General features: G+C 41.1%; 1 protein-coding gene across 1 annotated transcript in view; it reads left to right on the forward strand.

Moving 5' to 3' along the window:
• The window catches only part of ttn.2 (titin, tandem duplicate 2), a 159,458-nt gene that overhangs the window by 116,617 nt on the left and 20,229 nt on the right, over positions 1–22,612 (forward strand). The window contains exons 198-206 of the mRNA XM_057335761.1: positions 66–17,165; positions 17,302–17,598; positions 17,708–18,295; positions 18,382–18,684; positions 18,798–19,382; positions 19,554–19,853; positions 19,934–20,236; positions 20,324–20,629; positions 20,775–22,541. Of these exons, the coding sequence (XP_057191744.1) occupies positions 66–17,165; positions 17,302–17,598; positions 17,708–18,295; positions 18,382–18,684; positions 18,798–19,382; positions 19,554–19,853; positions 19,934–20,236; positions 20,324–20,629; positions 20,775–22,541 (21,549 nt within the window). The remainder of the gene's footprint in view (positions 1–65; positions 17,166–17,301; positions 17,599–17,707; positions 18,296–18,381; positions 18,685–18,797; positions 19,383–19,553; positions 19,854–19,933; positions 20,237–20,323; positions 20,630–20,774; positions 22,542–22,612) is intronic.

Here is a 22,612-nt window from a genome sequence, read left to right on the forward strand (position 1 = left end):
TATTGGTTTGTCACAAAGCAGTTTTTTGCATTTGCTTATTTCTTTTTTTTCTGTTTGTTTTCAAGATCGACCTGGGCCACCATCTAATCCACGAATTACTGATACCACCAAAACAACTGCTACATTTAACTGGGGCAGACCTTTTTATGATGGTGGACTTGATATAACAGGATACATTGTTGAGCATAAAAAGGAAGGAGATGATGACTGGGTTCAAGACACACCTACTCCATTAAGAATAACTGAATTTGTAGTTTCAAATCTACAATCAGGAGGAAAATATCATTTTAGAGTTAGTGCAATGAATTCCGAAGGACTTGGTGAACCCTCTGAAGTTGAGAACGTTGTAGACCTTGTGGACAGAGAAGAGATCCCCGACTTTGAACTTGATGCTGAGCTTAGAAAAACACTTGTTGTGAGATCAGGTACTTCAATCCGCATATTTGTCCCAATCAAGGGCCGTCCAGCTCCGGAAGTGACATGGTACAAAGAGGATGCTCCTCTCAAAGGACGTGCTCACATTGATACTACTGAATCATACACTCTAGTAGTCATCCCTGAGTGTACAAGATATGATGCTGGTAAATATGTCCTCACATTAGAGAATGTTGCTGGAAAGAAGACTGGATTTGTCAATGTTCGTGTTGTTGACACTCCAGGGCCTCCAATAAATTTGAAACCAAGAGAAATCACAAAACATAGCATCACTCTACAGTGGGAGATTCCAATTATTGATGGTGGTTCAAAAATTAAAAATTATATTATTGAGAAACGTGAGGCAACAAGAAAGGCTTACTCAGTCCTTACGACAAACTGGCAAAAATGCTCCTACAAGATTCCAGACTTAGAAGAAAGTGCTGAATATTACTTTAGAGTGTCTGCAGAAAATGAAATGGGTGTTGGTGAACCAGCAGAGACCCCTGAACCAATCAGAGCTTCTCAGGCTCCATCTGCACCCGATAATCTGATTGTTTCAGATGTGTCAAGGGATACAGCAACCCTAGCATGGACAAAACCAAAATATGATGGCGGGACTCGAATCACTGGCTATGTTATAGAAGCTCAACAGAAAGATTCAGATCAGTGGATCCATGTGACAACAATAAAAGCTTTGGATTTCACTGTCACAGAATTGGTGGAAAATTCAGAGTATGCTTTCCGCATTTTTGCTGTAAACAGCTCAGGAAGGAGTCAACCTCGTGAAAGTCGACCAGTTGTAATTAGGGAGCAAACCACAGCTCCAAGCTTTGACCTTAGAGGTGTATACCAGAAGACTGTTGTAGCTAAGGCAGGTGATAATGTTAAAGTAGAGATTCCTGTTATGGGTCGTCCAAGACCACTTGTTGTATGGAAGAAAGAAGATCGGGAACTTAAACAGACTCAGAGAATCAACACTGAAAGTACAACAACCTCTACAATTCTCAACATTAATGAAATTAAAAGGAAAGATGGAGGACAATATTCAATGACTGGAAAGAATATCTTAGGAACTGTGACTGAAACCATTACTGTTAAAGTACATGATATTCCAGGACCTCCAACTGGACCAATAAAACTGGATGAGGTTTCTTGTGACTATGTTGTAATTTCATGGGAAGCTCCTGAAAGTGATGGAGGAGTGCCTATTAATAACTACATCGTTGAGATGCGTGAGACCACTGGGACATCCTGGGTGGAACTGGCTGCAACTGTTATCCGCACAACATTCAAAGCTGCACGCCTTACAACTGGAACTGAATATCAATTCCGTGTTAAAGCTCAGAACCGCTATGGAGTTGGGCCTTACCTAACATCGGAAGCTGTGGTGGCTGCTTATCCATTTGATGTTCCAGGACAGCCTGGAATTCCACAGATAGTTGCCTTTACCAAGGATTCAATCACAATCAGCTGGAATGAACCATCCTCAGATGGTGGTAGCCCAATTTTAGGATACCATATTGAGAGGAAGGAGAAAAACAGCATACTCTGGCAGAGAATCAGCAAAGCTTTAGTTGTTGGCAATATGTTTAAATCATCAGGTCTGATAGATGGTATTGCATATGAATTCCGTGTTATTGCAGAAAATTTGGCTGGTCTCAGTAAAGCAAGCAAACCTTCTGAGATGACATATGCACTTGATCCTGTGGACCCTCCCAGTCAACCTGTGGCACTTAATATAACCAGACATGAAGTAACCCTTCAGTGGACAAAGCCTGAGAATGATGGAGGCTTCTCAATAACTGGATATACCGTAGAAAAAAGAGAGCTGCCCAAAGGTCGCTGGCTCAAGGCCAACTTCAGTAACATTCATGAGACAAGTTTTACTGTAAGCGGTCTCAAAGAAGATGCTTCTTATGAATTCCGTGTTTTGGCAAGGAACTCAGCTGGAGCTGTTAGCAAACCATCGAAACATTCAGAGGTAATTGTCTGTAGAGATGATATTGAGGAACCAAAGATCAATGTTGATGCAAGTTTCAGTAGTGTAGTGGTTGTGAAGGCAGGAGAGTTGTTCAATCTAGATGCAAATGTTACAGGTCGCCCAATTCCATCATTGGTGTGGACTAAAGATGGGAAGGAGCTAGAAGACACAGGAAAACTAGAGATCAAAACAGGAGATTTCTATACTTGTTTGATTCACAAAGATTCTCTACGTAGAGATGGTGGTGCATACACTCTAACCGCTAGCAATCCTGGAGGATTTGCAAAATTTGTTTTTAATGTTAAAGTTCTTGACAGACCTGGTCCACCTGAGGGACCACTCCATGTCACAGATATGACAACAGAGAAATGTATTCTATCGTGGCTCCCACCACTTCATGATGGAGGAGCAAAGATTGAATATTACATAATTCAAAAGCGAGAAACTAGTAGACTTGCTTGGACAAATGTAGCCACAGATTTACAAGTCAACCGTTATAAGGTTACCAAATTGCTTAAAGGAAATGAATATATCTTTAGAGTCATGGCTGTCAACAAATATGGAGTTGGAGAACCTCTTGAATCAGAGCCTGCTGTTGCCACCAACCCGTATGTGCCCTCTGATCCTCCACAGACACCAGAAGTAACTACCATGACAAAAGATTCCATGGTAGTGTGTTGGGGACATCCTGAAAACAATGGAGGAAGTAGTATCAGTACCTACATCATTGAGAGGAGAGATAAAACTGGTCTTCGTTGGGTAAAATGCAATAAAAGGACAGTTACTGACTTGCGCTTCAAAGTCTCGGGTCTAACAAATGGACACGAGTATGAATTTAGAATCTTTGCTGAAAATGCTGCTGGCTTAAGTGCCCCAAGCCCATCAAGTCCGTTCTATAAGGCTTGTGACACAATATTCCAACCAGGACCCCCTGGAAATCCTAGAGTTCTGGATACCACTAAGTCATCTGTTACTATTGCATGGAATAAACCAGTTTATGATGGTGGATCGGAGATCACAGGATATATTGTTGAAACTTGCCTGCCTGAGGAAGATGAATGGACAATTGTCTCTCCAAGGGACGGACTGACAGCAACATCATTCACCATAACCAACCTTGTAGAAAACCAGGAATATAAGATCAATATTTCTGCTCTTAACTGTGAAGGTGTTGGCGAACCAGTCCCTGTCCCTGCTTCACCTAAAGCAGAAGATAGACTTCTTTCCCCTGAAATTGAGCTTGACTCAGACCTTCGCAAATTAATTAACATCAGAGCATGCAGCACCTTAAGATTATTCGTGCCAATTAAAGGAAGACCTGCACCAGAAGTTAGATGGTCAAGAGAGAATGGTGAACCCCTTGATAGAGCAGCCATTGAGATTACACCATCCTTTACTACCCTGCGCATTGAGAATGTTGACAGATTTGATGGAGGAAAATATATGCTTACAGTGGAAAACAGTTCAGGAGTTAAATCAGCTTTTATTAATGTTCGTGTGCTTGACACTCCTGATGCACCACAGAACCTAACAATCAAAGAAATCACAAAAGGTTCTGTTTCACTTATTTGGGATCCTCCAATCATTGATGGAGGATCAAGAATCAGGCACTACATTGTTGAAAAACGTGAATCCACAAGAAAAGCATACTCCATTGTTAATGCTTGTTGCCCCAAAACCAGTTGGAGAATTGGAGATTTAAAAGAAGGAAACTTGTATTGCTTCAGAGTTTTAGCTGAAAACGAATACGGTGTTGGTCTTCCAGTAGAGACACCAGAGGCTATCAAAGTCTCAGAGAGGCCTCTTCCTCCTGGTAAAGTCACTCTAAAGGGAGTAACTGGCAACAGTGTAACACTATCTTGGGAAAAGCCAGACCATGATGGAGGAAGCAGAATCACTGGTTATATTGTTGAAATGCAAGGAAAAAATAGTGAAAAATGGACCCAAGTAATGACTGTTAAAGTAACAGAGGCAGTTGTTGTTGGTCTGACACGAGGTGAAGAATACTCATTCCGTATCTCTGCAATTAATGAAAAGGGTAGCAGTGATCCGCGTCCACTAAGTGTCCCTGTGGTTGCTATGGATGTTGTAATTACTCCTTGCTTCAAACATTTATTCAGCACATACAGCGTTTTGGCAGGTGATGATCTTAAGATTGATGTGCCTTATGTTGCTCAGCCAAAGGCTGCAGTCACCTGGCATAAAGATGGCATTGCTCTGAAAGAGACAACAAGAGTAAATGCTGAAGTAACAGAGAAACATCTTCACCTTGTGATAAAGGAGGCCACACGAGATGATGTGGGCAAATATACTATTAAACTGATAAACCCAGTTGGTGAGGCTACAACAGATATCAGTGTTATTGTACTTGATAAACCTGGCCCTCCAACTGGACCAATCAAAATAGATGAGGTAACTGCAGATAGTGTTACTCTTTCATGGCAGCCTCCAGAGTATGAAGGCGGATGTTCCATTAATAACTACATTGTGGAAAAGAGAGACACGTCTACAACAAACTGGCAGATTGTGTCTGCAACAGTAGCTAGAACAACAATTAAAGCTGCAAGATTGAAAACTGGCTGTGAGTATCAGTTTAGGGTTGCTGCTGAAAATCGATATGGAAAGAGTTCAGTTCTTCTTTCTGAGTCTGTTGTTGCACAATATCCCTTTGAGGTCCCAAGTCCACCTGGAACTCCTTCTGTACAATCTGCCACCAAAGAAAGTATGGTAATTGTGTGGAACAAACCTAACGATGGTGGAAGCAAGATTTTAGGATACCACATTGAGACTAAGGAAAGAAATAGCCTCTTGTGGGTGAAACAAAACAAAACAATCATTCCAGACACAAGATTCAAGATAGGTAACCTTGAAGAGGGCATTGAATATGAATTTAGAGTTTATGCTGAAAATATAGTTGGTCTAAGTAAAGCAAGCAAAGTATCAGAAATCCAAGTGGCAAGAGATCCTTGTGATCCTCCAGGAAAACCTGAAGCAGCAATTGTCACAAGAAGCTCTGTAACACTCAGATGGACACCACCACAGTTTGATGGTGGCAGCAAGATCACTGGATATCTCATTGAGAAGAAAGAGTTGCCCAGTGGCCGGTGGATGAAGGCCACTTTTACTAATATTATTGAGACTGAATTTGTTGTGAGTGGCTTGGTAGAGGACCAGCGATATGAGTTCCGAATCATTGCAAGAAATGCTGCAGGCGTGTCCAGTGGTCCATCAGACAGTACAGGTGCAATTACAGCAAAGGATGAAGTTGATCCACCGCTAATTGACTTGGATGCCAAATATTCTCAAACTATTGTTGTTAATGCTGGTGAATCATTCAAAATTGAAGCAGGGATACTTGGCAAACCTATCCCTTCAGTGCATTGGATAAAAGCCCGTGACGAACTTTCAAATACTGCTAGGCTTGAAATCAAGAATACTGACTTCACAACAACTCTCAGTATAAAGGAGGCTATTCGTGTTGATGGAGGCCAGTATACTTTGTTACTGAAAAATGTTGGTGGAGAGAAATCAGTAACTGTCAATGTCAAGGTTCTAGACAGACCTGGGCCCCCAGATGGCTCGATTTCCATCTATGGAGTTACCAGTGAAAAATGTTGCATTGCTTGGAAAGCTCCATTGCATGACGGAGGAGCTGAGGTGTCTCATTACATTGTTGAAAGAAGAGAAACCAGCAGATTAGTTTGGACTGTTGTGGAATCTAAGGTGCAAACCCTTAATCTCAAAATCACAAAACTACTGCCTGGAAATGAGTATATTTTCAGAGTGATCCCTGTAAATAAATATGGAATTGGTGAGCCTCTTGAATCGGATGCAGTGATTGCAGCAAATCCATTTGTACCACCTGATGCACCAAGTAATGTTGAAGTGTCAAATATAACAAAGGATTCCATGGTCATTACATGGGACAGACCCACTAGTGATGGTGGCAACACAATTTCAGGATACATTGTTGAAAAAAGAGACAAAGAAGGCATTAGATGGACAAGATGCAACAAACGTGTAGTGAGTGAACTACGCTTTAGAGTTACAGGACTTCTTGAAAACCGAAGTTATGAATTCCGTGTGTCTGCTGAGAATGCAGCTGGAGTTGGTAAACCAAGTCCACCCACAGTGTACTTCAAGGCAGTGGATCCAGTCTTCAAGCCAGGTCCACCAAACAACCCTAAGGTTATTGATGTCTCAAGATCATCTGTTGTGCTGCATTGGGGCAAACCTATTTATGATGGCGGCTGTGAGATTCAAAGCTATATCGTTGAGGCCTGTGAGGGCACCTCTGTTGAATGGATAATGTGCACACCACCCTCAGGAATAACAGAGACAAGATTTGAAGTTAAAAAACTGCTTGAAAAACATGAGTATAAATTCAGAATATGTGCAGTAAATAAGGTTGGTGTCGGAGAAACTGCTGATATACCTGGGTCCATTCTGTTAGATGATAAACTTGAGGCACCAGATATTGATCTTGATGCTGATCTGAGAAAGATGGTCACTGTTAGGGCTGGAGGGTCTCTTAGACTGTTTGTTCCTATCCGTGGCCGACCCACTCCTGAAGTCAAGTGGGGAAAGGCTGAAGGTGAAATCAATGAGGCAGCACAAATTGACATTACCAGCAGTTACACTTCCCTTGTAATTGAAAATGTTAATAGATTTGACAGTGGAAAATACACTTTATCTCTGGAAAATGCTAATGGAACAAAATCAGCATTTATTAGTGTCAGAGTATTGGATACTCCTGATGCACCTGCCAACTTTAGAGTAAAGGAAATAACAAAGAATTCAGTCACTCTAACCTGGGAGCCACCTTTACTGGATGGTGGTGCTAAAATAAAGAATTACATTGTTGAAAAAAGAGAGAGTACAAGAAAAGTATACTCTCCTGTTACTACCTGCAACAAGATGACATGGAAAATTGAACCACTGCAAGAGGGAAGCATATTTTTCTTTAGAGTTCTTGCTGAAAATGAATATGGTGTTGGATTGCCTGCGAAGACCCTAGAACCAATTAAAATCTCAGAGGTGCCACAACCCCCTGGTAAAGTTTCTGTAGTGGATGTTACACAGAAGAGTGTGTCTCTCACCTGGGAAAAACCAGAGTATGATGGAGGCAGCAGAATTACCCACTATGAAGTTGAAATGCAGGCAAAGGATCAGGAGAAATGGTCTCTTTGTGCTCAAGTGAAATCCCTTGATACTGTTGTAACTAATTTAGCCCAAGGTGGGGAGTACAATTTCAGAATCATTGCAGTTAATGAAAAAGGAAAGAGTGATCCCAGACTCCTGGCAAATCCTGTTGTTGCAAAAGACCTTACTATTCATCCCTCAGTGAGAACAAAGCTTAGTACCTACAATGTACAGGTTGGGCAAGATTTGAAAATTGAAGCACGAATTACTGGTCATCCAAAACCAACCATTACATGGAACAAAGATGGTTCCGCTCTGAAACAGACTACAAGAGTAAATGTTGCTGACACTGCACATCATACCACCCTTATCATCAAAGATGCAACAAGAGAAGATTGTGGTATGTATAACATTGCTGTGGCTAATGTACTTGGTCAGGCGGAAGCCACTGTTGAAATAATTATACTTGAGAAACCTGGCCCACCAACAGGCCCAGTCAGAATTGATGAAGTAAGTGCAGAGAGCATAACACTGTCTTGGGACCCACCCACATATACTGGGGGCTGTCAGATTTCAAATTACGTTGTCCAAAAAAGAGATACCACTACAACCAACTGGGTAGTTGTTTCTGCAACAGTGGCAAGGACTTCACTTAAAGTTGGAAATTTGAAAACCGGTGCTGAATACCAGTTCAGGATTTTTGCTGAGAATAGATATGGTAAAAGCTATGGCATTGACTCAGAACCAGTACTTGCTCAGTATCCTTTCAAAGAGCCTGGGCCTCCAGGAACCCCGTTTGTGTCTACATTTACAAAAGAATCCATGGTTGTTGAATGGCACAGACCAGTTTCAGATGGTGGAAGTGCCATTTTAGGATATCACCTTGAGAGAAAAGAGAAGAATAGCATTCTTTGGACAAAGATCAATAAAACACTCATTCAAGACACCAGATATAAAACATCTTCACTGGAAGAGGGCATTGAATATGAGTTCAGATTGTATGCTGAAAACATAGTTGGAATTGGAAATTGCAGCAAAATCTCTGAGGGTTGTGTGGCACGTGACCCCTGTGATCCACCAGGCAAGCCTGTGCCAGTGATTGTGACAAGGCACTCAGTAAAACTCAGATGGACACCACCAGAATATGACGGAGGAAGTCTTGTCACTGGTTATGTTGTGGAGAAACGAGACCTTCCAGAGGGTCGTTGGATGAAAGCTAGTTTTACAAACATTCTTGAAACTGAATTTACAGTCACGGGTCTGACAGAAGACTGCAAATATGATTTCAGAGTTATTTCTAGAAATGGAGCTGGATCAATCAGCAGACCCTCTGAGAGCACAGGCTCAATTACAGCTAAGGATGAAGTTGAACCACCCAACTATGAGATTTCCTCAGAGTACAGCCAAATTTTGACACTGAATGCAGGAGAAACATTTACACTGGAAGCCTCTGTACAAGGAAAGCCAATTCCAACAATGCAGTGGTTTAAGGGTGATGTGGAAGTTGAAAATTCAGCAAGAGCAGAGATTAAAAACACAGATTTCCAAGCAATTCTTGTTGTAAAAGATGGCATTAGAATTGATGGAGGACAGTACACATTGCATCTCACTAATGTAGCTGGAACTAAATCTGTTCCCTTCAATGTCAAAGTACTTGATAGACCTGGCCCTTCTGAAGGGCCTTTGACTGTCTCAGGTGTAACATGTGAGAAATGTTCATTGTCATGGCTACCTCCAAGGCATGATGGTGGCAGCAGTATTTCCCATTATATCATACAGAAGAGAGAAACAAGTCGTCTTGCTTGGACTGTAGTTTCGAGTGAATGTGCAGCAACAATGTTTAAGGTTACAAAGCTTCTAAAAGGAAATGAATACATCTTCCGTGTCATGGCAGTCAACAAGTATGGTGTTGGTGAACCACTTGAGTCTGCACCAGTAATTATGAGAAACCCTTTTGTTCCACCTGGGCCACCTAAAGACATAGAAATAACAAATATTTCAAGAGACTCAATGACAGTGTGCTGGACTCGTCCTGACAGTGATGGTGGCAGTGAGATTGCTAATTACATCGTGGAAAAGAGAGACAGAGCTGGAGTCCGATGGACAAAATGTAACAAACGCAGAGTCACAGACTTGCGTTTCAGAGTCACAGGCTTGACAGAGGATCATGAATATGAGTTCAGGTTATCTGCAGAGAATGCTGGTGGTGTTGGGCAACCAAGTCCACCAACAATTTATTACAAAGCTTGCGATCCAACATTTAAGCCTGGTCCACCAACTAATGCACACCTTGTTGACACTACAAAGAATTCAGTCACCATTGCATGGAGTCGACCAATATATGATGGCGGTTTGGAAATCCAGGGCTATGTTGTTGAGATATGCAAAGCTGATGAAGAAGAATGGGTCACGTGTACTCCACCCTCTGGATTAAATGATACCAAATTTACAATTACTAAACTCACTGAACATCAAGAATACAAAGTTAACATATGTGCCATGAATAAATTGGGTGTTGGTGAGCCAGTAGCCATCCAAGGAACTGTTAAACCAGTGGATAAGATGGATGCCCCTGAAATTGAGCTTGACTCTGAGTTGAGGAAAGGTATTGTTGTGCATGCTGGAGGATCTATGAAAATATGCATACCTTTCAAGGGACGCCCTACTCCTGAAATAAACTGGACTAAGGATGAGGGAGATTTACCAGATAAGGCCCAAATAGAAAAGGGACCAGATTACATTCAGCTATCAATCGATATATGTGACAGAAATGATGCTGGAAAATATACTCTGACATTAAAAAATAATGCTGGTACTAAGTCAGCGTTTGTCTCAGTAAAAGTACTGGATACACCAGGTGCTCCACTGAACCTTGTAGTGAAAGATGTAACAAGAAATTATGTCACCCTCGTTTGGGAGCCTCCACTCATTGATGGGGGTTCAAAAATAAAAAATTACATAGTTGATAAGCGTGATTCCAAAAGAAAAGGATTTATAAACATTACTACCAAGTGCACCAAGACTAGCCTCAGAGTTGGTGATCTTACTGAGGGTGATATTTATTATTTCAGAGTCATGGCAGAAAATGAGTTTGGAGTTGGTTTGCCTGTGGAAACAGAAGAATCTGAAAAGACAGCAGATCCTCCTTTGTCTGTTGGTAAGGTCACTTTGACTGATGTTACAAAAACCACAGCATCACTCTCTTGGGATAAACCAGATCACGATGGTGGAAGTAGAATCTTAGGTTATTATATTGAGATGCAGCCAAAAGGAACAGAAGAGTGGACAGTAGCTGCAGTCACCAAGACATGTGAGGGTACAGTCACAGGACTCAGTTCAGGACAAGAGTATCTCTTCAGAATTGTAGCCTTCAACGACAAGGGAAGAAGTGATCCAAGACCATTAGCAGCTCATGTGATTGCTAAAGACATAACTATTGAACCAAGCCTCACATTACTCTTTAACACATACAGTGTTCAAGCTGGTGAAGATCTTAAAGTGGAAATACCATTCAAAGGACGTCCAACACCAAAGATTGCATGGTCAAAAGATGGACAAGCACTGAAAGAGACAACCAGATTAAATGTCTCAAGCACTCCAAAATTATCAGTTCTTAAAATTAAAGATGCTAACAGAGAGGATTCTGGAAAATACACAATTACGGCGACAAACAATGTGGGTACAGTCACAGAAGAGATTGGCATAATCATCCTAGACAAACCTGGCCCACCAGTTGGACCAGTTAAAATTGATGAAGTAAGTGCCACGTATGTTACCCTCTCTTGGGAGCCACCAGTATACACAGGTGGTTGTCAGATAAACAACTACATTGTGGAAAAACGTGATACAACCACTACCAACTGGCAGATTGTATCAGCAACCATTGCTCGAACCACAATCAAGATATCTAAACTGAAGACTGGTTCTGAATATCAGTTCAGAGTGTTTGCTGAGAATAGATATGGAAAGAGTACATCACTGGATTCAATACCAGTTATTGTCAGTTATCCCTTCACTGAGCCTGCAGCTCCAAGTGCAGCATTTGTTTCATCAGTGACAAAAGACCACATGGTAATTGAATGGAAACCCCCCAGCAATAATGGGGGAAGCCCTGTCATTGGATATCACCTAGAGCGCAAGGAAAAGAACAGCATATTATGGACAAAACTTAACAAGCTCCTTATCACTGACACTCGATTGAGAACAAATGGTCTGGAGGAAGGAATCGAATATGAATACAGGGTATATGCTGAAAATATTGCAGGAATCAGTCCACCAAGCAAAGTCTCAGAAAGTGTTGTTGCACGTGATCCATGTGAATCCCCAGGAACTCCTGAGGCCATTGTTATTACAAGAAACCTAATAACTCTTCAATGGGATAAACCACAGTATGATGGTGGCAGTGCAATCACAGGATACATCATTGAAAGGAAGAAACTGCCTGAAGGACGTTGGATGAAAGCCAGTTTTACAAACATTATAGACACACAATTTACAATAACTGGACTAGAAGAAGAACAAAGATATGAGTTCAGAGTAATTGCCCGAAATGCAGCTGGTATTTTAAGTGTACCCTCTGAAAGCACTGGACCAATTACTGCTCAGGATGAGATTGAAGCTCCATCAGTCTCCATGGATTCCAGATTTAAAGATGTCATGATTGTAAAAGCAGATGAGACCTTTACTATTGATGCTGACATTGCTGGTAAACCTCTGCCTGCTATTATGTGGCTTAAGGATGGAAAGGAAATTGACAGTGCCACACCCAGAATGGAGATTAAATCCACCATCACACAGACAGTTCTTACTGTCAAGGACTGCATCAGAGTGGACGGTGGTCATTTCGTCTTAAGTCTAAGTAATGTTGGTGGAACAAAGCAGGTACCCATTAATGTCAAGGTTCTTGATAGACCTGGTCCACCTGATGGCCCAATGAAAGTAACTGGTGTCACAGCAGAAAAATGTTATTTGCACTGGAGTCACCCATCACATGATGGTGGAGCTAGTATTTCTCACTACATTATTGAAAAAAGGGAAACTAGCAGATTGTCTTGGACAGTAGTGGAACCCAAAATTCAAGCAATCAGTTACAAAGTCACCAAACTCTTACCTGGTAATGAGTATATATTTAGGGTTAGGGCTGTCAACAAGTATGGCATTGGTGAGCCACTTGAATCTGATCATGTCCTTGCAAAAAATCCTTTCAACACACCTAGTCCACCTTCAACTCCAGAAGCAAGTGCAATCACTAGAGATTCAATCGTCCTGACATGGGAGCGGCCAGAGGATGATGGTGGATCACAAATCGATGGTTATGTACTTGAGAAACGTGATAAAGAGGGTATTCGATGGACTAAGTGCAACAAGAAAAGACTAAATGACTTGCGTTTCAGAGTCACTGGGCTGACAGAGGGACATTCTTATGAATTTAGAGTCTCTGCTGAGAATGCTGCTGGTGTCAGCAAACCAAGTGAACCGTCTGAATATTACAAAGCTTGCGATGCAATTTATCCGCCTGGTCCTCCTAACAATCCTAAAGTGACAGACCATTCAAGCACAACTGTTTCCTTGGCATGGAGCAGACCAATTTATGATGGTGGAGCACCAGTCTCAGGATACATTGTTGAGATGAAGGAAGCTAATGAAGATGACTGGACTGGGTGCACTCCACCAACTGGTGTGCAAACACCTCATTTCACTGTCAAGAAACTAAAAGAAAATGCAGAATATAACTTCCGTATTTGTGCAATTAATATCGAGGGGGCTGGAGAGCATGTTGATGTCCCAGGGTCTGTAATTGCATCTGAAAAACTTGAAGCTCCTGAGATAGAACTTGATGCAGATCTTAGAAAATGTGTAACTGTGCGTGCTAGTGCAACACTTCGCTTATTTGTTACCATAAGGGGAAAGCCTGACCCTGAGGTTAAGTGGAAAAAGGCAGATGGCACCTTAACAGAGCGTGCTCAAATAGAAGCTACAAGCTCTTACACAATGCTTGTCATTGACAGTGTTAACCGATTTGACACTGGCAAATATGTTTTGACTCTTGAAAACAATATTGGCACAAAATCTGCCTTTATTAATGTAAAAGTCCTTGACTCTCCAAGTGCTCCAGTGAACTTTGAAGTTAAGGATGTAAAGAGAGATTCAGTCCAGCTGTCGTGGGAGCCTCCACAAATTGATGGTGGAGCCAAGATCACGCATTACATTGTGGAGAAACGGGAATCTAAAAGAATGGCATTCACAACTTTGACAAATAACTGTGTAAGGAATTCATTCAAGGTTGATGATCTACAGGAAGGAGGTCTTTACCACTTCCGTGTATTGGCTGTAAATGAACTTGGAGTTGGTCTGCCTGCTGAGACCACAGAGGCAGTCAAAGTCTCTCAAGCACCCCTACCACCTGGAAAAATTTCCGTAGTTGATGTAACCCGCCACAGTGTTACTCTTTCATGGGAAAGACCTGATCATGATGGTGGCAGCAAAATCACAGGCTACACTGTGGAAATGTTGACTAAAGGATCAGATAAATGGACTGTATGTGCTACAGTAAAAGCGCTGGAAGCTAAAATTGAAGGACTTACAACAAGGGAGGAATATAGCTTTAGAGTTACAGCTCTTAATGACAAAGGAAAAAGTGATCCTAAACCACTTGGAGCACCTGTTGTGGCAAAAGATATTACTATGGAACCCATTATTAATTTGTCATTGAACACATACAGTGTTAAAGCTGGAGATGATCTCAAAATAGATGTTCCATTCAGAGGCAGGCCTCAGCCAGAGGTCACATGGAAAAAGGATGGTCATTTATTGAAGCAAACAACAAGAGTAAATGTTCTGACATCAAAGACATCATCTAAGATTGTCATCAAGGATGCAACAAGGGAGGATGTAGGAAAATATGAAATAACATTAACCAATTCAATTGGTGTTAAATCAGCAGAAATATCTGTCATTGTTCTTGATAAACCAGGTCCACCAGGTTCAATCAGAATAGATGAAGTAAGTGCTGATTTTATTTCATTATCATGGGACCCTCCTATTTATGATGGTGGCTGTCAAATTAATAATTATGTGGTTGAGAAGAGAGATACGACCACTACAACATGGCAAATCGTTTCAGCGACAGTTGCACGAACATCAATCAAAGTCATTCGTTTGACACAAGGAACAGAATATCAATTCCGTATTGCTGCAGAGAATCGTTATGGTAAAAGCCACGCTGTTGACTCTTCCCCAGTAGTTGCACAGTATGCCTTTACACCCCCAAGCCCTCCAACCAGTCTTCAAGTTTCTCATGCCACTAAATTGGGAATGTTAGTAACATGGAACAGACCAGCAAGTGATGGTGGAAGTCCAGTCATTGGCTATCACTTGGAATGCAAGGACCAAAGTAGTATTCTCTGGACAAAGATGAACAGAGGTCTTATTACAGAAAGTCAGTTCAAAGTAACAGGCTTGGAGGAAGGTCTTTACTATCAGTACAGAGTATATTCAGAGAATTTAGCTGGAATTGGACCCTGCACAAAGGCATGTGATCCTGTTGCTGCTAGAGATCCATGTGATGCTCCAGGTCAGCCAATAGTTATGGACATAACAAGAACATCTGTTTCTTTGTCCTGGAATAAACCTGAGTACGATGGTGGGGCCAAGGTGACTGGTTACATTGTTGAAAGAAAAGACCTTCCAGATGGCCGGTGGTTAAAATGTAATTTCACCAACCTTCAGGAAACATTCTTTGATGTGACTGGCCTGATTGAAGATCAAAGATATGATTTCCGTGTTATTGCAAAGAATGCAGCTGGTTTACTAAGTGAGCCATCAGAGGGTACCGGACCTGTAACTGTAAAAGATGATGTTGATCCACCACGCATTACAATTGAAGATAAGCTAAGACAATTGGTCATAGTGAAAGCTGGAGATATACTTAGAATTGATGCTGAAATTTCTGGGCGTCCAATTCCTGTGATATCATGGGCAAAGGATGGGAAAGAAATTGAAGCTAAAGCCAGAGTTGAGATTTCTTCAACACTCACTAGTACAACATTGATTGTAAGAGATGCAATTAGACGAGACTCGGGACAATATGTTCTAACATTACAGAATGTTGCTGGCACCAGATCTTTAGCAGTGAACTGTAAGGTCCTGGACAGACCTGGTCCGTCATCTGGGCCTCTGGAAGTAACTGGTTTAACTGCAGAGAAATGTACATTAACATGGGGACCACCTCAAGAGAATGGAGGTGCTGAAATTCAGCACTACATCGTTGAGAAACGTGAGACAAGTCGTCTTGCCTGGACATTGGTCTATGCAGACATGAAGGCCACAACATGTAAAGTAACAAAACTGCTCAAAGGTAATGAATACATATTTAGAGTTCGCGGAGTTAACAAATATGGAACCGGTGAAGTTTTGGAGAGCAATCCTGTAAAGGCAATGGATCCATTTACAGTACCTGCTGCACCAACAAATGTTGAAGTCACCAGTGTAGCAAGTGAAGCAATGACAATCTGCTGGGAAAGGCCTGTGTCTGATGGAGGAAGTAGCATTTCTGGCTATGTAATTGAAAAACGTGAGAAATCTGGTCTTCGTTGGGTCCGTGTCAACAAAAAGCCTGTTTATGACTTAAGAGTCAAAGCTTCAAATCTTCGTGAAGGATGTGAATATGAATACAGAGTCTTTGCAGAGAATGCTGCTGGTTTGAGTGCACCAAGTGTGCCTTGCCCACTTACAAAGGCAGAGGATCCATTGTTCCTGCCATCACCTCCAGCTAAACCCAAAATAATTGATTCTTCCAAAACATCAATAACACTATCTTGGATCAAACCACTGTTTGATGGTGGCTCTCCAGTTACAGGTTATATGGTAGAATACAGAAACACCAATGATGAAGACTGGACAGTTGGTGTTAATAACACTACAAGCACAGAGTTCACAGTGGTGGGACTCACTTCAGGGGCAGAATATGTCTTTGTTGTTAAATCAATTAACAAGATTGGCCCAAGTGAACAAAGCCCTGAAACTGATCCACAGATTGCAAAGGACAGAGAAGATGAGCCAGTTTTCCTCATCAGTAATGAAATGAGGAAGACACTGACTGTCAAAGATGGCAGTTCATTTACCCTTAGAGTGCCATTCAAGGGTAAGCCTGTACCACATGTAATGTGGAACAAACCAGATGTTGATTTGAGAGTGCGGGCAACTATTGATACCACGGATACCTGCACATCTGTTACAATTGAGCAAGCAACAAGAGATGACTCAGGAAAATACACAGTAACCCTCCAAAATGTTGCTGGGACTGCTACACTGACATTAAGTGTTAAAGTCCTTGATTCTCCAGGACCACCAGCACGTCTTGAAGTAAAGGAAGTCACCAGGAGCTCGGCAACTATTACATGGGACATCCCTGAAAATGAGGGTGGTGCTCCAGTCAAGAACTACCTTGTTGATCTCCGTGAGACAACTAAAATGGGATGGACTAGAGTCACAGACAGTTGCCCCCGACTGACTTATAAAGTAAATGATCTTCAAGAAGGATGTGTTTACTATTTCAGAGTAACTGGCGAAAATGAGTACGGTATAGGAGTGCCACTTGAGACCAAAGAAGGAACCAAGATTACAGGTAAAATTGAATGAATTAATTTTTTATTCAATTAATGTATAATTAATTTATTTTTATTTTAGAGCATGTGCTGTTTGTTATTTCAGACTGTTGAATACATCATTTTTAATAAATCACATTTTACTTTTAATTTCAGAAAAACCAAGTCCACCACCCAAGCTTGGAGTCACTGACGTCACAAAAGACTGTGTCTCACTTGCATGGCTTAAACCAGAGCATGATGGAGGTAGCAGAATTACAAACTACCTAGTTGAGGCCCTTGAGAAAGGACAAGAAAAGTGGATAAAGTGTGGCTCAACCAAATCAACTAATTTTGTTGTCTATGGATTGAGAGAGAATGCAGAGTACTACTTCAGAGTGCGGGCTGAAAACCATGCTGGACTTAGTGATCCCAAGGACATGGTTTTACCTGTGCTTGTAAAGGACCAACTAGGCAAGTCATTACGTTATTTTTATGCACATAAAATATGTGATTAGTTTTTCATGATGTTCTGTCGATTTTTAAATGTTTGTGTAATTTTGATATTTTCTTTAATCAACAGAGGCACCTGAGATTATCATGAAGGACTTCCAACGCAACACTGCCTATGTTAAGGCAGGTTCAAATCTTAAGATTGAGATCCCTCTCACTGGTAAACCACTACCAAAAGTATCTCTTTCTAAGGATGGACAGGTTTTGAAATCAACCATGAGATTCAACTCTGAGGTCATGGCTGACTCGCTTATCATCACTTTGCGTGAGAGTGTTGCTTTGGATGCAGGCAGATATGATATCACAGCCTCCAACTCCTGTGGAACCACAAAATCCTTTGTGAATATTGTGGTCCTTGACAGACCAAGTCCCCCAGTTGGCCCTGTTGAAATGTGTGATGTTACAGAAGACAGTGTGAGTCTGAAGTGGTTGCCTCCCACATATGATGGTGGTAGCCCAATCACCAACTATATTGTTCTCAAACGTGAGACCACTACTGCAAATTGGATAGAAGTATCATCTGCTGTTGCAAGATGCACAATCAAGATCATGAAGCTAATTACAGGTGTTGAGTACCAGTTCAGGATCAGGGCTGAGAATCGCTTTGGCATCAGTGATCATATTGATTCACCAATTGTTAATGTCAGTCTTCCATACAGTAAGTACACTTTTTTCTGTGCATCATAAAACAAATTTGTCAATTCAAATGTATTAATAACTAAAACATAATCCAATTCTTTATAGCAATTCCCCTGGAACCTTCACAACCATGGGTGACAGCTGTAACAAAGGAAAGTATTACTGTTAGCTGGAAGGAGCCATCTTCAGATGGTGGAAGCAGTGTCTTTGGATACCATCTTCAGATGAAAGACAGAAACAGCATTCTTTGGCAGAAAGTTAACAAAACCGTTATCCGTGCAACACACTTCAAAGTAACAAACGTGAGCCATGGGCTAATCTATGAATTCAAGGTTTCTGCTGAAAATGCTGCTGGTATTGGTCAAGTCAGCAAGCTCTCAGATCCTGTACTTGCAATTGATGCTTGTGGTAAGCATTATGTTTCATGTGATTTGATTGTTCCATATACTGTACTTGATTAATCAGTATTAAAAATGCACTTGAAATTTACTTTGTTAATCACAATTGTTTTTTCCCTGCAGAGCCTCCAAACAATCTTAGAGTCACTGATATCACGAAGAGTTCAATTAGTCTTGCCTGGCAGAAACCGTCATTTGATGGAGGAAGCAAAATTACTGGATATTTAATTGAAAGAAAAGACTCTCCAAAAGGCAGATGGTCAAAAGCTAATTTGACAAATGTTGCTGACACAAAGTATTCAGTAACAGGCTTGACTCAGAATGAATCCTACGAATTCAGAGTCTTGGCTAAGAATGCAGTTGGCTCCATTAGTAACCCGTCATCAACTGTTGGACCAGTAACATGCATGGACACATATGGTGCCCCTGAGATTGTACTTCCCCAAGAATATCTTGATGTTGTCAAATACAAAGCAGGATCTAACATTGATCTTAAAGTGGGTATTAATGCTAAACCTCAACCAACTATTGAATGGTACAAGGATGGAAAAGAGCTTGAGCCTGGAGCTCAGATTTCCATCTCCAGCACCTCTGACTCTGCATGCATCTCAGTCAAGGATGCCACACGTTTGAATACCGGAACATATGAACTCAAGATCAAGAACTCTTTAGGCTCAGCGTATTGTGCTATCAGAGTACTTGTTCAAGGTATGTTGCCGTTTACAGCTAAATAACTAACCCTAACTGAAGCTAAACTCTTATTGATTTTTTTCTTATGTTTAAATTAGGGCCGATTTTGAAATATGAACTGTAATAAAACATTTTATTAATTATACTCCATGAAATTTTGTGTTCTGTTTCGCCCCCCCCCTTCATCAGACAAACCGGGACCTCCTGCTGGAGAGATACAGTTCAAGAAAATCACTGCAGATACTATAACGATCATGTGGGATCCTCCAGCTGATGAAGGTGGTGCAATGGTGACACATTACATTGTCGAGAAACGTGAGACAAGCAGAATTATGTGGTCTATAATCTCAGAAAAGCTCGAAGAATGCATTGTAACTGTCCAAAGGCTTATTAAGGGCAATGAATACATATTCCGTCTTCGTGGTGTAAACAAATATGGAGTTGGAGATCCTCTGGAATCAAGACCAGTTATTGCCCAGAATTCCTTCGGTAAGAAGTTTTTCTAGTATGTGATAAAGCATCAATACAATATCACAAACTAAGGCATTAATACTATGTTTTATGCACAGTTCCTCCTAGTCATCCCTCTAAACCTCAAGTCACAATGATAACCAAGTCAACAATGACTGTGGTATGGGAAAGACCAAGTTTGGATGGTGGAAGTGATATCGATGGGTATTACTTGGAGAAACGGGAAAAGAAGAGTCTACAGTGGTTCAAGGTTATTAAAGATCCAATTCGTGATACCAGACAGAAGGTTAGCAACCTCACAGAGGAAAATGAATATCAGTATCGTGTCTGTGCAATCAACAAAGCTGGAGCAGGCCCATATTCTGATACATCCATCTTTTATAAAGCTTATGACCCTATTGGTAAGTTTTTATTTTTGGTCTGTATAACCTTAAACCTAGTTATTTATTATTATGAATATTAATGTTATATGAATATTGTCATTTTAGACCCACCAAGTGAGCCAACAAAACTCAGAGTTGTTGATTCAACAAAGACATCTATAACCCTTGGCTGGGTGAAGCCTGTCTATGATGGTGGCAGTGAAATCACAAGCTACATTGTTGAGCAAAAAATAGCTGACGAAATGGAATGGGTCACTATAAGCACTAAAGGTGAAGTGAGGACAACTGAATTTGTGGTGTCCCACCTAAAACCTGGAGTGTACTATTTCTTCCATGTCTCAGCTGTTAACTGTGTTGGAGCCGGACGGCCAATTGAGATGATGCAGCCTGTGCAAGCCAAAGATATTCTGGGTTTGTTATTTCTATCTCTCTAAACAGTTAAAATATTACACAGTTAAAGTTATATACAAAGTTAAAGTTAATACAGTTAAAACATTGATTACACCGTGATACGACTATAAACCTGATCTAATTCTGAACTCTTTCATTTTAACAGAGGAGGCTGATGTTGATCTTGACATCTCAATGTCAACTCAGTATGTAGCAAAGGCTGGCAGAGATGTGGAAATTGTCATTCCTCTTAAGGGTAGGCCTGCTCCGAATGTAACATGGAGAAAGGGGGACAGGAACATCAGTAGCGACACAAGATATAACATCAAAAACACTGAATATTCAACTACTCTCATCATTCCCAAAGTCACCAGGGATGATACAGGCAAATATTTTCTTGAGATTGAAAATGGAGTCGGAGAGCCAAAAACAATTACAGTGTCTGTTAAAGTACTGGACACACCATCTGCTTGCAATAAGTTGATTGTGAAGAATGTGACACGAGGTAAACTCACTCTGAGCTGGGAACCACCTTTTATTGATGGTGGCTCTCCAATCACAAATTACATTGTTGAGAAGAAAGATGCTAAATTGAAGGCATTCACTGTTGTGACAAATGAATGTGCCAATACAACATACAAAGTTGATGGTCTGGCTGATGAAATTTCTTATTTCTTCCGCGTTTCTGCTGAAAATGAATACGGTGTTGGTGATTCTTGTGAGACTGTACAACCTGTCAGAGCAACTGAAATGCCAGGTCCTGTAAAAGATCTTGTGTTGGTTGACTCATCTAATACATCTGTAACTCTGGCTTGGACAAAGCCTGATCACGATGGTGGCAGCCACATTTCAGAGTACATTGTTGAAAAGAAAACAAAGGAAGAAGAGACTTGGAGCATTGGAGGCACATGTAGACGTTGCCAGTGTGAAGTGACACATCTTAAAGAGCTCTCAGAAGTCATCTTTAGAGTGTTTGCCCAAAATGAAAAGGGTCGCAGTGATTTCTCTCAAATTGGACCGATCACTGTAAAGGACTTTATTATACCACCTGAGGCCAACCTTATTGACTATCCAAATGGGGAATTAAGTGTTCGCATTGGACAAAATGTGAATATCGATTTGTCATACAAGGGTAAACCTAGGCCAGCTATTCAGTGGATGAAAGATGATGTAGTGCTCAAAGAAAGTGAACAAGTTCGTTTCAGGCAAACGGAGAACAAAGCAAGTCTAATTGTAAGAAATTCCAGAAAGGAAAATGCAGGAAAATACACATTGGTCCTTGATAACAAACTTGTCAAGTCTTTCTTCGACGTCAAAGTAATAACACTCGGGCCACCATCTGTGCCTGTAGGCCCAATACGTTTTTATGAAATTAAAGCTCAGAGTATTATCATTTCATGGGATGAACCACAGGAAGATGGTGGAGGAGAGATCACTTGCTACAGTGTCGAAAAGCGAGAGACATCCCAAGCAGCATGGAAAATGGTTTGCTCCAGTGTTGTCAGGACCACATTCAAAATACCCAATTTGGTTAAGGGTACTGAATACCAATTTAGAGTGCGTGCTGAGAACAAATATGGAGTAAGCGAGCCTCTCAACTCATCAGATGTGGTTGCTCAACACCAATATAAGCCACCAGGTCCTCCAGGGAAACCTGTGGTATACAACGTTACAAGTGATGGCATGACTGTTCAGTGGGATGCCCCAAGCTTTGATGGTGGTTCACCAGTCACGGGATACCATCTTGAGAAAAAAGACAGGAACAGCTTACTGTGGACAAAAGTAAACTCCAATGTAATTTCCGGAAGAGAATACAGAGTCATTGGACTTATTGAAGGTCTGGAGTATTCATTCAGAGTTTATGCAGAGAACAATGCAGGCATGAGTCTAGTCAGTGAGCAGAGCAAGCATAAACTGGCAATTTCCCCTGTTGGTAAGTCATAGTATTCTCATTTTTGTCACTATCATTTCAGAGATTCATCCATGATACCTTTTTTGAGTTTT

Source organism: Triplophysa rosa, linkage group LG6 (assembly GCF_024868665.1).
Source record: "Triplophysa rosa linkage group LG6, Trosa_1v2, whole genome shotgun sequence".
NCBI lineage: Eukaryota > Metazoa > Chordata > Actinopteri > Cypriniformes > Nemacheilidae > Triplophysa > Triplophysa rosa.